Source organism: Echiichthys vipera (genome assembly GCF_963691815.1).
Source record: "Echiichthys vipera genome assembly, chromosome: X".
NCBI lineage: Eukaryota > Metazoa > Chordata > Actinopteri > Perciformes > Trachinidae > Echiichthys > Echiichthys vipera.
In genome coordinates, this window is record NC_139825.1 from 6,281,970 (window position 1) to 6,295,325 (window position 13,356).

Below are 13,356 nucleotides of genomic sequence, written 5' to 3' on the forward strand. Positions count from 1 at the left end.
ATTTATTGGAAGGAGGAGCCATCAAGCATTGTACAGTACAATATAACATCAGGAAGCCAAACAAAAGCAGGACAAAATTAGGGTAAATGAAATAAGAAGACAAAAGACCCAAAGATACAGTAGAAAGAAGACAAACTAAAAACTGAGTTCAAGCAGGTTATTTCAAAGTCAAGGGGCCCTAATGGTGAAAGTGCGGTCACCTTAACATTTAAGCCTCAACTTTGCAACAACTAGAAGGGACCTGAGGTCAACATTTTTACTATATAGCTATGAACTAGATATGCTTGAAAATTGATCGATAAAATCTTAAAATCAATTCTAAATTGAACAAGGAAGGTATATCTGTGTGTTGTCTGCATAGTAATGAAATAAGATGTTACGTTTGATGATTGAATTGGCTGGATGACTAAGTGGGAGCATTTACATGGAAAATAAAATTGGGCCTAAAATCAAACCTTGTGGTACACCACATATAATACAGATGAAGAAGATCAGTAGTTACCTTGTGAAACCAATGGAAAACCTTAAACCTCAAGATAATGATGATGGTTGAATATTTCAGGTAACAAATTGATTCAGTTATCACTCACTTATTCTGAGATAAGAGGCCTAAATATGGCTGATTCCATACTTTTCACCTGAAACAACATATATATGTAACCTCATCTTTGATCAAATGTTTTTAAATCCCATAAAAAACAAGTGTGATATTGTCCACCAATTCTGTGTTGTTTCTCACCTGTTTGTAAGAGACGTAGATGGGTCTGCTGAAGATGATCCACTCCACCACCTTACTGCAGGGCGGGGTCGTCAAAGAGCCTGTGTAACGGTAGTAACTTCCCAGCGCAGACGGCAGCAGGTCCTTCAGCACGAACGGCTCCAGGACGGTCTCTTTTTCTACATGACAGAGGTCAGTACAGATCAATACAACATGATCGACACAACTTTGTTTCACAAACTACAGAGATCAGGTTTTCTGGAGCAGATCCAAGTGCTACTGTTTCACAGCCTTTGGGTTTATGCTATTGATTTGATTTGCATTGTGCCTGTTTTGTTCATTGTCCCCATATTGACAGACATAATTGAAGTGAACACCTATTATTATACCTCTCTTGATGTTGGATAGCATTCTCAGTACAATCAATCGTATACCATCGCATCACCGAGCCCAAATGTTGACAAAGTGGAATTATTCCCTGACTATCAATGTGTGCTCTCCAAACAAAACTCATCACCGACAGGAAGCTTACTGTGGTCTGTGGAGAGGAAGGAAGTAAGGCCGTTCAGGAAATGATAAAGGTGGATTTAAGCAAGGAATTATGTTTCCTTTTGTTATTACCCTTTTAGTGAGATCAATCCAGATCCCAAGGAATGGACATTTTAAACATAGCAATGAAACTAATCTGAAAAACACATTTACAGTAAAAATTCAATCAATTTCCTTTCTCTGAGTGACTAGCCCTGAGCTACTATTGACCTCAGAAGAGATGTCAATTTGTACTCTACAGTTGACATAAACAAATTAAATAAAAGCATTAAGCTACGACTCTAGGTATTTTCCACTGCAACTTCTTAAGAAAGTTCTTTCTTTTTCTCTGTGTGCCCATCATCTGCTTCTGTGGGTGTCACATGCTTCAAGTAGATACTCAATGCCCAGTGGAAATAGTGAAAGAGTGTAGACAATACATGGCATTAGCAGGCTAATGGCCAGTGATGAATAAAAATAAAACAAAACATGCTTTGGGTCAAGTCATGTCAATTGTATTTCTGTTGTCCAGAACAGGTCAATGTCACAGGTCCATCTCAATGTGAATGGTATACTGCCAGGGTCCATGTACTGATTAATGGGCATTGATCAATTTCCCTCTCGTTTAAAAAGAAAAATATCTGAATCTTTAGCTTTGTATAGTGACGGTTCTATACAGAGAAAGCTGTACAGCTGCAAAGCTTAGCAGAAAGCTGTCCATTACATCCTAAAAAATCAAAACATTACCTCTTACTACAGTTTGAGGTAACAATTTACATTACCTGGTGCACTTTGAAACTCTTTGTAAAATGGTCACATTTAAGACATTCAAGTTTTAAAAGTATAGATAGTGCAGCAATTCTACAAAATCTTGTAATGATAGAAAATTAATATAAAGAGCTTTCATTATTCTTATTAACCTGTCATCAGTCATCTGCCTCAGAACAAAAAAAGCTTTGTAGATGTGGAGAGGAGGAAGAGGAAGAAGGAGAGAGTGTGACAGGAGGAGGGTGGAGTTGTCATCAGAGGAGAGAAGAAGGAGGAAGTGTAAAGCAAAAGGAAAAGGTGGGGGAAAAACTGTCAAGAAAGGGAGAGACATTATAAGAGATGAGAGGAAGGGGAGGAGGAGAAGGCATTCAATTCACTGTTACAATACAAACATATGAGGAAGAAGGGTGACAGGAATGAAAACAGGGTGAGGGAGTATGTAAGAGTGTCTGGGGCGAGGGGTGATGTGTGCAGCGGGGCGGGTCACTTGACAGGGACGGCGACGGGCAGAGGGGGAGATTCACCATCTTTATCGGCGGCAGATAGAAGTGTAGCCCCCCCACACCCCTCCCTCCTCTTCCTCTTCACCCTCCCGCTGACAAGCCTTGTCTCCCGCTGCCTCCCAACGGCGAGTTCAGACATGTATTTTCAGCTCCGTTGAATCCGTGTGACAGAGCGAGCAGGGGAAGGAGGAAGAGTCTGATAAAGGAGAGGGGGAGTTGATAGCAATGCGGTTGGGGGTTTGTGGGCTTTACTTGTGGAATGGAGGATGACGGGACAGGCCTTCTTCAGGAGTTATGAATCTGAATTAGTACTCTCTGGAAACAAATACACACTTGTCTCCCTTAGAACACAAAATTCAGAAATAAGCGAAACACACGAGACACAAACTATCTCTCTCTTGTTTACGCTCTGTGCCACATGCAATCACACAGCACTTGAAAGAGGAAAAGGATAAAGATTTAGAGTGGTGAGGCAGCTGGTGCAGTGACGACCTGTGGGTCCTTTTTTTCCCCCCACCAGTACCAGCAGTTGAAGCAGCAGCAGTGACGTTGGAGAGAGGGCCCAGGAAATTCTAACATTAGTTGGAGTGGAGTGAGGCTGCAATAACAAGGTACATATTTTAAGCTCTTAGAGCGTGATCACACTGTCCTTTTGGCCGCGGCCAAAACCGGTTTTTCAGCTAAAGTCTAGTACCTTTAAGTAGTGTGAGCGCACCCGCTCCGCGCTCAACTGGGGCCAGCTGGGCCGCCACGGCCCGCTTGAAAGAGGTGGGCTTTAGCGGAGCCGTTTGCACATGTACGAGCAAGAGCGTGCGCGCATGTACGAGCACGAGCCCTACGGCAGTAGCGTTATGTCCGCCTGTTCGGACATGTAAATAGAAAGACGGACCATGCACGGACATTTAACTACAACAACAACAATGGTGGTGAAAGGTTCACGTTGTGTTTACTGCAGATTTGGTCGGATGAAAATATTCAAAAACCGTCGACAAGACGCACAAAAACTCCGAGGTCTACGGAAAGATTTGTAAACAAAGCCACACACACGCGATAAATGCGTGTGACGTGTTACGGCTTGAAGGCGTATGGACAGCAAGAAGCATTGGCCGAGGCCCAGGTAGTGTGAGTACAAACGGGGCTGGGGCGCGGGGGGGGAGAGGGAGGGGGGACAAGTACCCTAAAGTCCGGGTCGTGGTCCGGGAGGACAGTGTGATCACGCCCTTAGTCTCCTGCAAAGAAAAGCTGTCCACTCATCTAATCTGCTGTTATGTTCCTCAGTTATCCACTCTTAATTTGCACAGCAAATTCAAGCATTAGGTGTGTTTCCATTAGGGTAGACTACCCGGAATGAGGTGGGTCAATCTCGCCAAAACACCCCTGTTTGTATGTGAGTGCCGTTTGAGTGGCCGCTTGTTTATCCTGTGGGAAAGCAGGGGCTCTTTTCTCCCGAGTGAAGCCTGGTTTCGGATTGGATGCAGCTCTCAACGGGATGTGACGTGTGGTAGTACTTGACGCCACAACAACACGATGAAGTAGACACTTTTATCCAGTGGTTTAGTAGAATGCAGTGCAGAAAATGATCTGTGCATGCACATCTTTGCGCGGGCTTGTTAGAATGAGTGTTGCAGCGGCCGGGTTGGATTCTGACCTGTGGCCCTTTTGCTGCATGTTCTCTCTCTCTCTCTCTCTCTCTCTCTCTCTCTCTCTCTCTCTCTCTCTCTCTCTCTCTCTCTCTCTCTCTCTCTCTCTCTCTCTCTCTCTCTCTTTCTATTTTCACACACACTAAACAAACTGTACTGCAAGCAGCGACCAGAAAGTGTTTTCTTTCATGTTACTTGTGCAGATTCCTCCCAGTTATTGGTGTTAATCTGGCACCTTGACAATTGACTTAATTGGTGGACACACCTTTTTTATCTGCAGCTCTCCTGGTAACTTTGCAAGGTGGTGAGCTGCTCTAAGGGGACTGAAACCCTGAGACAGCATGCTGTCCAGATGACGGCCAAAGGGATGACCCTCTCAGCCATCAGAGAGAGATTGGGCGTTCCCAGTCTGTGATTTCAAGAAGATTGAAACTTTACAAGGACACAGATTTATTTAAGTCCCTCAAAAAGGCCGGTCGTCCACTTAAACAAGTGCACCAGAGGACAGGATTATGAGATTATGATTATAAGACTCTCAGTGGGGAATCAGTTCAACACCGCAGCTGGAGTTGGTCTCCAGTTCAGTGCTGAACAGGGCAAGGATCTGTCTCTGCACACTGTGTCTCATCTTTTAATACAATTTGGACTGAAAGCCTACTCTGCAGTGACCAAACCTCTCATCAGCAGAGAGAATAAAAAGGCTAGGCTTGCCTTTGCCGAGGAGCATGTTGTGTGGACAGAGGAGACTTCAGTGATGAGAGGACGTTCAATTTATTTGGGTCTAATGGGAAACATTATGTTCAGCGTAGGACTGGGGAAAGACTGAACCCAAAGTGTGTAAAGAAGTCAGTTCCATTTGGATTGGTTTGGGGAATGTTTTCTGCAGCAGGAGTTAGGCCTCTTGTACAGCTACATGACAGGGTGAATGCAAATGTTTATGTGAACCTCCTTCAACAACATTCAATACCTCCACTGCAGTTGTCTCCAATGAGCTGCAATTTTCATGCAAGACAATGCCCCCTGTCGCACTGCAAAACAGGTTAAACGGTTCCTTGAAGCTAAGAATATTAAAAACAATGAAATGGCCAGCCCAGAGTCCAGATCTAAACCCCATAGAGAATCTTTGGAAAATCCTTGGTGACTGAGAGACTAAAGAAGAATGGACCATGATCAAACCAGAGCAGTGTGAGAAACTAGTGATGTCCTGTGGGTGCAGATGTGCTGAAATCATTCAAAGCGAGGGCCTCTACTTTTCCTATTATTTTTTTCATCCTATAGCCCTAAGAAAAAAGTGTTGAAATCAATTTATCACATTGAGGTGATGTTTCTGGGAAAATACTAGTTTGGTAGTATTTTTCTTTTCGAGTAGTACAACCTACGCAGTAACTTTGTCTAGCATTGATCGAACATGTATATATATAATGCAAGCTGTTGCCCCATGCATCTTTGGAAATCTCCTCACCTAGTTCCTTTTCCCATGCTTGTCTGAAAGCATCTGTGGATATAAGTCTTCCTTGTCTTGCAACCTATAACTAAGTCTTTCGTAGGAAGCAATCTTGGCTATCTCAACCATTCCTTCACCTGTAAAACTTCTTTTGTTTTCCAGTGCAACACTATTCTGCTGTTCTACACCCTACCGTCTAATAAAGGAGATAATCTTAGACCATAGTAAGTCTATCATGGGGCATGAATACAACAAATGAACAAAAACATCTCCAACACATGTCAGAATTTCTAAGTCCTAACCGTGCCATTTTATCGCTGCGCTCTGAGAATGCAGGGTTACTACGTTCCTAGAGTCTCCAAAGGTAGAATGGGAGGCAGAGCCTTCATCTACCAAGCTCCTCTCCTGTGGAACCGACTCCCAAGTGTTATTCGGGAGGCAGACACAGTCCCCATATTTTAGAGTAAACTTAAAACTTTCCTCTTTGATAAAGTTTACAGCTAGGGCTTACGAGCCCTTAGCAATGTTGTTATTTTTAAGATGATTTTGTCATGCTTAATGATGCTGCTATAAGCCTAGTCTGCCGGGAGATAATCCTGTTGCTGATACTCTGAGCTTTTATCCTGTCTGTCTGTATCAGTCATGTCTCATCAATGCATGTAACTAATTCAACTCCATGTTTGCCACCATAATGATTATCATTGTCATGTTCTGTCAATCTAGCTGTGCCTTTTTTTTGCATTTCTGCTGTATTAACTGCCATGACTTGTAAGTCTTATTCACATTGCTTTATCTATCACTATAGTCACTGTTACTTTGTGGTTGCTTGCATCTCGTGAAGTTTGTCTGTTTGTCTATCGTTGTGTCTGTCTTTGTCTCTGTCTGTCGATCTTTCTCTCTCCTTTTTCCTCCCCAACTGGTGAAGACGGATGGTGCTGGGTCTGTCCAAAGTTCCTGCCGGTTATAGTGAAGAATTCCATTGCCACCATACTCTATGGAGGAATTGTTAGGTCTATGTAAATCATAAATAAGTCATAGAGTGTGGTCTATACCTACAGTGTAAAGTGTCCTGAGATAACCCGTTTGTTATGATTTGGGACTATAAATAAAATTGAATTGAATTGAATTGAATTGAATTGAATAGTGTTGCTGTACTGTCAGCTTGGGGGACGTGTTCCACGGTTTGCAATGATAGTAGGAGACCTGACCACCTGACTCCACCCACTCTCGTTGCAGTTTGTTTTATTTATATATATACTACCGTTGGAAGTGACATGCATAATTCACTTTAAACAAACCCAATGATGATTAACGCTGGATTTATGGGGGGGCCTTTAGAATCAACTCTGCCCAGACACTCTTGAATGGGCGGATAATGACATTTACATCATGTGGACCAAATCAGAACCTGGTGGACAGGTGGATGCTGGAGGTATAATTTTGGCTTTAGTGTCACCACAAAGTACTCTGCGTCTTAAAACAGCAACAAAGGTGAGTCGACACATATGATTGGAAGGCAGTCAGATCAGATAGGTAGGTTCAGCTGTGTAGAGATGGGAGTAAGACGATCCAAAAGTATAATTTCTTCTGTTGTGGGTAACGGGTAACAGGTCTTGATGGAGTTTGGATTGCATTTAAGGTGGGAAATGATGATTAATTTTGTTTAGCTAGGCAGCTAGAAGTATACTTGAACTTTCACTCTGATTGTAACTTGATGGATTATGAATTCAGCTTTAACCTTGAGCAAATTATTTACTTCAAATATGATTGAAGAAAGTTGAGTGAGTCTGTTCAGAGAACTAACACTTTTGATCAGTCCTGTATTTCACGTTCTAATAGTGTGAGTCTATGTTCTCTGGGTGCCTTTGAATGAGAAGCAAATGAAGAGGATTCTCCCCCCTGGATTGCCATGGAATTTTGTACAGATATGCATGGTTCTCAAATGATGAATCCAGCTGACTTTGGTGATCCCTGACTGCTCAAAATTTACACTTAACAAGTGAAATATCTCAACATCTATTTGATGAAGTGGCACAACATTTGATGTAGACATACATGGTTCACCACCATTTGTGGATTTGAGTGAAATTACAATAATAAACTACAATTAAATGTCCTGCACACATCCAAGTACATATCATGATGAATTAAAGTATTTTTATAAATAAACATTATCTGATGATCAAAATGTGAATTTGTCAAAATTTTTGATTTCTGACCCAAAACCTGCAAAACTAATGACTTTCATGCTAAATTAAGATTGGAAATATGGTAAATGTAGTGCTACATACTACTCAGCATGTTAGCATTGTCACAGTGAGTATGTTAGCATGCTGACAATACATTCAGCCCAAAGCACATACAGTCTAAAGTGCTGGTAGCAGGGCTGTAGACTCCAGATCTTGTTTTAACTGTGACCGCAAACATTGCCTAACCTTAACCAAGTGTTTTAGTTATTCAGTTTGCACCTGTTACAAAACATTCTTAATGAATATGAATGTTCTGCAGAATCATCTGTGATCATTGTTCCATCTGGTGATATATTTGACAGGTCTGCGGATTGATGGTCATCAACTTCTTATGCTGGAAGAATCAAATCTCCTCACTGCTTCTTCTTCACAATACAAGTTTTTCTTGACTGACTTATGATACTAAAGGAATGATGAGAGAAATGATGAGCTGTTGGTGTTCATCATCATAAGGATAGAAGGGAATGTAGGCCCTTGTCAAATTATAACCATGTATACATTAATATACATACTAATTACAATTACTATTAGGATCAGTATTCACACCAGGGCTGAATCTTTACTTATTAAATACAAATAGTGTGAAAATGATTATATAAAAAAGTAGTTTTTTCTATTTGACCCTTTCTGGAAGGTCATTACACTTAATGCATGGCTGAAAATTATTAATATTCCAGATCAAACAGTCCCAGTAAGCAGCCTAAAAGAAGCACTGGCATCAGAATGAGTTAGGCGTTTGTTTATCTCTGGGTTACCATTAACACACAACCATCAATCATCTATGGTAGAAGAGTGTAAATACAGTAGAGTCATAACTGCTCTCTAAAATGTATTTCTGAATTCCTGAACAGCGCTGCTTTATGGAGAAAGTTGGTCTTGGAAAAGTCATAAAGGGACAATGATGCATGATTTTATTGAAAAAGCTGATATATTTCAGTTCTAAATTCCAAAGTGTTCAAGGTCATTTTAAAGAATAAAAGAACCAGGGACTCATTTATCTGCACTGCAGTTAGATTGCTTCATTTGCACATGAAATGAGGTGGCATTTTATGCATGGATGAGAACTTTATATTTTGCTATGATAAGTGGATTTTGACTTCAAAACACTGAGCTAGTGACTATCCATTCTTATCAACAGTTGGGAAATGATGGGATTGTTGGGGAAATCGTGTTGATTTATTAGGATTTAATGTTGTGTTTTTATTTTACTGTGTGATCCTATTGTTAAACCTTGGACAATAATAGTTGAATTTCTTTGAGTGCTTTATGGTAATGAATGATACTCCTCTCAGCAGTAGTGCATTAGCTATGGCATTCGTTTGGCATAAATTAATTGTTGCCTTTCCTGTTTGACCTTCTTACATAATGAAATGGGTATATAAGAACATTTTGATGTGCAAACTAGTTGTGTGGAACAGTCCAGATATTGGGGTATTTGAAATGTCTTTTGTTGAGTATGTGTGTACCTGAAATGTCAGATTACATTCCAAGGACAGTGTCTTTACTGATACAGGGTACAGACTGCACAGCTTGTAACCTAGTGTTTAGGTCTGAAGCTATAGAATTGTTGGTCACCCCAGATGCCTCCTAACAATACTGAGTTGCAGGAACACCAGCCAAAATGTTTTGATCACTGCATCCTTTTATATACACTTGTAAACAATAAACTATGTTTGTTTAACTAGTTAGTGGGCTTCAAGGATAAATTTGAATATGAAGAATATGTGCTTATTCTTTTTTTCTCCCAGGGAGTTAGATGACACAGCCTTAATAATATGCATAATTAAAGGCTTGGCTCAATCCGCGCTCCATCCCTTTGACCATTTTAGATTAGCCAGGATTTAGGTGTTGTCAGGCACTGCCTAGATTGGGACGGCCTGAGCCGCTGACGTTGAGCTTCACAACAGCACTTTATACATATATGGGTGACATCATGGGTGGCATCCATGGTTTGATAATTAGTAAGGGATCCACAGTGAGTACTGGATTTGAACATAGACTGTATAAAACATGGCCTATAGAAAGTCATGATACCCTTTTGAAATAGTCCCTGTTTTTTGTTTTACAGTCTGAAATGGTAATACATTAAAGAAAAAAAATCCAGCATGATTTACACATTTTTACGATGGTGTATTAAAAAAAAAATACGGAGCCGGGGAAAGGGGGTAATATTTTGAGAAAAATTTTGCAGATTTATAAGATTAAAAATTAGCAAATTTATGAGAAAAAACTTGCAGATTTACAAGATTAAAAACTAGCAAATCTATGAGAAAAAAGTAAAAAATATATCAGTTTTAAGCTGTGAGGACGCCGCTCTGTTACAGAGGGATTTCTGCTTCTTCTTTGATATTTGAATTTGTGACTACACATGGTTAAGGTCCTGATGATATGACTGTTGGGAGTTGGGATTGGTTTTAGAGAAATGTAAATTAGCCACCACTTCCTGATATTTTTTTACCTGTGTGGGTAAATGTCACCTTAGCATTTCATTTGCTATTATGGTAGTGGGTCTTTATGGTTGTGTTCAGTTTATTTATTAGTGTTGGATTGCTTGAGTATCTTTGAACAACAATATGTAACGGATTTATGTCACCAGTTGGACAGTTTTTAAATTATATTAAACCTTCTGTTTAACCTAAAAATATGAATGATTCTGTAATGTTTTACATTTATTTAATAGTGTTAATCTAAAGTCTAACTTGTTACTTTTGTAACCATAAATTGTTTTAACGGGCCGATTTAGCTTTGCGTTTACACTAGACGTTCAAAAGGGCTCTGACACAGGTGAATTAGCCGTGTGCTACCCATGGCCATACTCGGACGCCCCGATTTCCTCACCGTAAACACTGGAGCTCCAAACAAGTATGTCAAAACATTCAGGAACACACTTCAGTCCTTCACAATAAAATGACGTGCTTTAACAGCTCCAAAATATGCCGTAAATGTCTTCTTCATTTCCATTTTGAATGTAAACCACCACCTGAGCCACTCAGGCTGAGCATCGCCCAAACGTTCTTACTGCTTTCTCTCATCAAAGTCACTTTATTTTAGTAATTTACTAAAAAATGTATTATATATTATATTTTTATGTAATATAATTTCAGACTGTAAAACGAAAAACAGTGACTATTTCAAAAGGGTATCATGACTTTCTACAGGCCATGTTTTATACAGTCTATGTTCAAATCCAGTACTCACTGTGGATCTCTTACTAAAGATCAAACCATGGAGGCCTTGATATTAATAAAACAAAATATCTGATCTCTTTCACCTGAAGCCCGTTCAATCTTTGACCTCGGACATGAAGTGAATGACATTGTAGACTTCATCTGTCTTAGTAGGAAACTGATTATAATTCTATAAACTGTCTGACAACCAGTCTAGTGAGCTGGAGAAGAGAGACCTGAGTGAGAAAGCCAAGTACAACACTAAATGTTGACAGATTTTGCTCAAAGAAGTCTGTTTGGAATATGTCCAGTAGAGTACAGTGCATAGAGGGGCAGAGAGTGAGGCTTTTAATATGTAGCCATTGCTCTCTGTGTCAGCACTGAGTCATTTCCTCTGATTATCTATTCAAGCATCTATGCTCCCACCGCTCTTATGTCACAGTGCTAAAAAAAAGCCATTTCTCCTCTCTGGCATGAAGTTCATTAATTCACTTTTTCAATCACTGCACTGACACTCTACTGATTTGGCACTCTGCAATCCTGATTGGCAATACATTTTTAAAGAATGTAGGTTGTGGTTTCCCCTTGTTTGAGGTACTGTGTGAACCCTGTAGCACTTCTATAGGAATTTCAACAAGAGGAATTCAATTTCTGTTTTTTTTTCTCTCCGTATGTACTACTTTACTAGCATGTCTATCATTCCTTTGCTGATGGGGGTTTAATGCCAAAGCGCTCTCTTTCACATCAAATCTGCTCTAATGTTAAGCTTCTTTTTCATCCTCTCCTCAATAGGATTTCCAGAAATTTGGGGCAGACCCATATATTTATCTGTCCTCCTTTCTTTCTTATGGCTTATTTTTGATGATTTTATTCACAGACTCTATCTTGATTTTAGTAGATACTTGAGCATTTTTGGCATGATGAAAGTTGGTCATACCAATATCTTCAAGACCATCTTTTGGAGTTACAGGTAGGCTTTTGGAGATTACATTTATTTACAGTTTTTGGTTTGGTCAGCACACCTTTCCTTCAGACTGCATCTTAAAAATGCCTTATCTCCAGCTGTGCTGTGCATTAATTCCATGTGAGGATAGCTTTGGAAGAGCATAGATTCATTCATCTTCAACCGCTTATCCCTGTCGGGGTCGCGGGGGGCTGGAGCCGATCCCAGCTGCCATCGGGCGTGAGGCGGGGTACACCCTGAACAGGACGCCAGTCTATCGCAGGGCACATAGAGACGAACAGAGAAAGACAACCATTCACACGTAAGGGCAATTTTAGAGTCCTCAATTAACCTAACACATGCATGTCTTTGGATTGTGGGAGGAAGCCGGAGAACCCGGAAAAAAAACCATGCAGACACGGGAGAACATGCAAACTCTACAAAGAAAGGCCCGAGCCGGGATGCGAACCTGGAACCAGAATCCCCTTCCTCTTCTCCAAGAATAAGATGAACTAACTTTATTCTCGTTGGCTATTTTCTTTTCTTTTTCTTTAGCTCAACAATTACTTCCCAGATTGCAGTGAAAATTCGTATTGATATTCCTGTTCATCAGAGGATGAACCCTCTGCATTTAGACATATTATTAGCTTTCTTCTACCAAAAACATTGCAATCACAATAATCTGGATGATGATAGGAAGTAATCTCTATAAACCTTTATCTTCATATGAATGAATGACCTGTAGGCAACGGGACAAGATCTGGGTATTGGAAGCTTACTGGTCTCTGTTTAGTGTTGACCAATCACGTCTGAGCATGCTCTGTTTGCTTCCAGGTACTTTACAGTCCATGTGGAGAGCAAAAAAGGTGGCACACATCAGCGGAAATGCAATGTCGGAACACATACGCTATCATCTGACAGAGATTTAGCTTTTCATTATCTTTTTGTTATTATTTATCTGCACTGATATGCAGACATATTAGAGTCGGCATGTCAATCTGACATGTCATAAATTTGTTCGGCATCGTTAGGCTCTTGCACAGTTGAAGCAGAACTATGAGTTGTTTCCCCACGGTCAGTGCCTTTTTTTTCTCACTGCACCTGCACAAAATGGCAAACAGAGTGTCTGAAAGTGTCATGGCGACATGTTAGAGAGGGACATGTGTTTCCTGTCTGTGCAGTAGAGTACCATAATGTTTCCTGTTACATGATGTCCCAGGTGATAATTACTGTGAACTGCTGATATCATGTTACATACCTCCCACACCTCCACTAACAAACAATCGTCTACCAGCCTCAGAGCTTTCAAACAAATCTGTAACAATTGTCAATGACCAATGGCCCGTCAGCCCTGCCTTTTTATTTTCTATTTTACACGTACAGTGTGTGAGAAAAA

At 40.5% G+C, this 13,356-nt stretch overlaps 1 protein-coding gene across 1 annotated transcript in view; it reads right to left on the bottom strand.

Moving 5' to 3' along the window:
• LOC310966028 (receptor-type tyrosine-protein phosphatase gamma-like) overlaps positions 1 to 13,356 on the bottom strand; it is a gene marked incomplete at both ends in the record, with an annotated part of 771,775 nt that overhangs the window by 182,946 nt on the left and 575,473 nt on the right. The window contains one exon of the mRNA XM_083939815.1: positions 740 to 897. Within this exon, the coding sequence (XP_083795941.1) occupies positions 740 to 897 (158 nt within the window). The remainder of the gene's footprint in view (positions 1 to 739; positions 898 to 13,356) is intronic.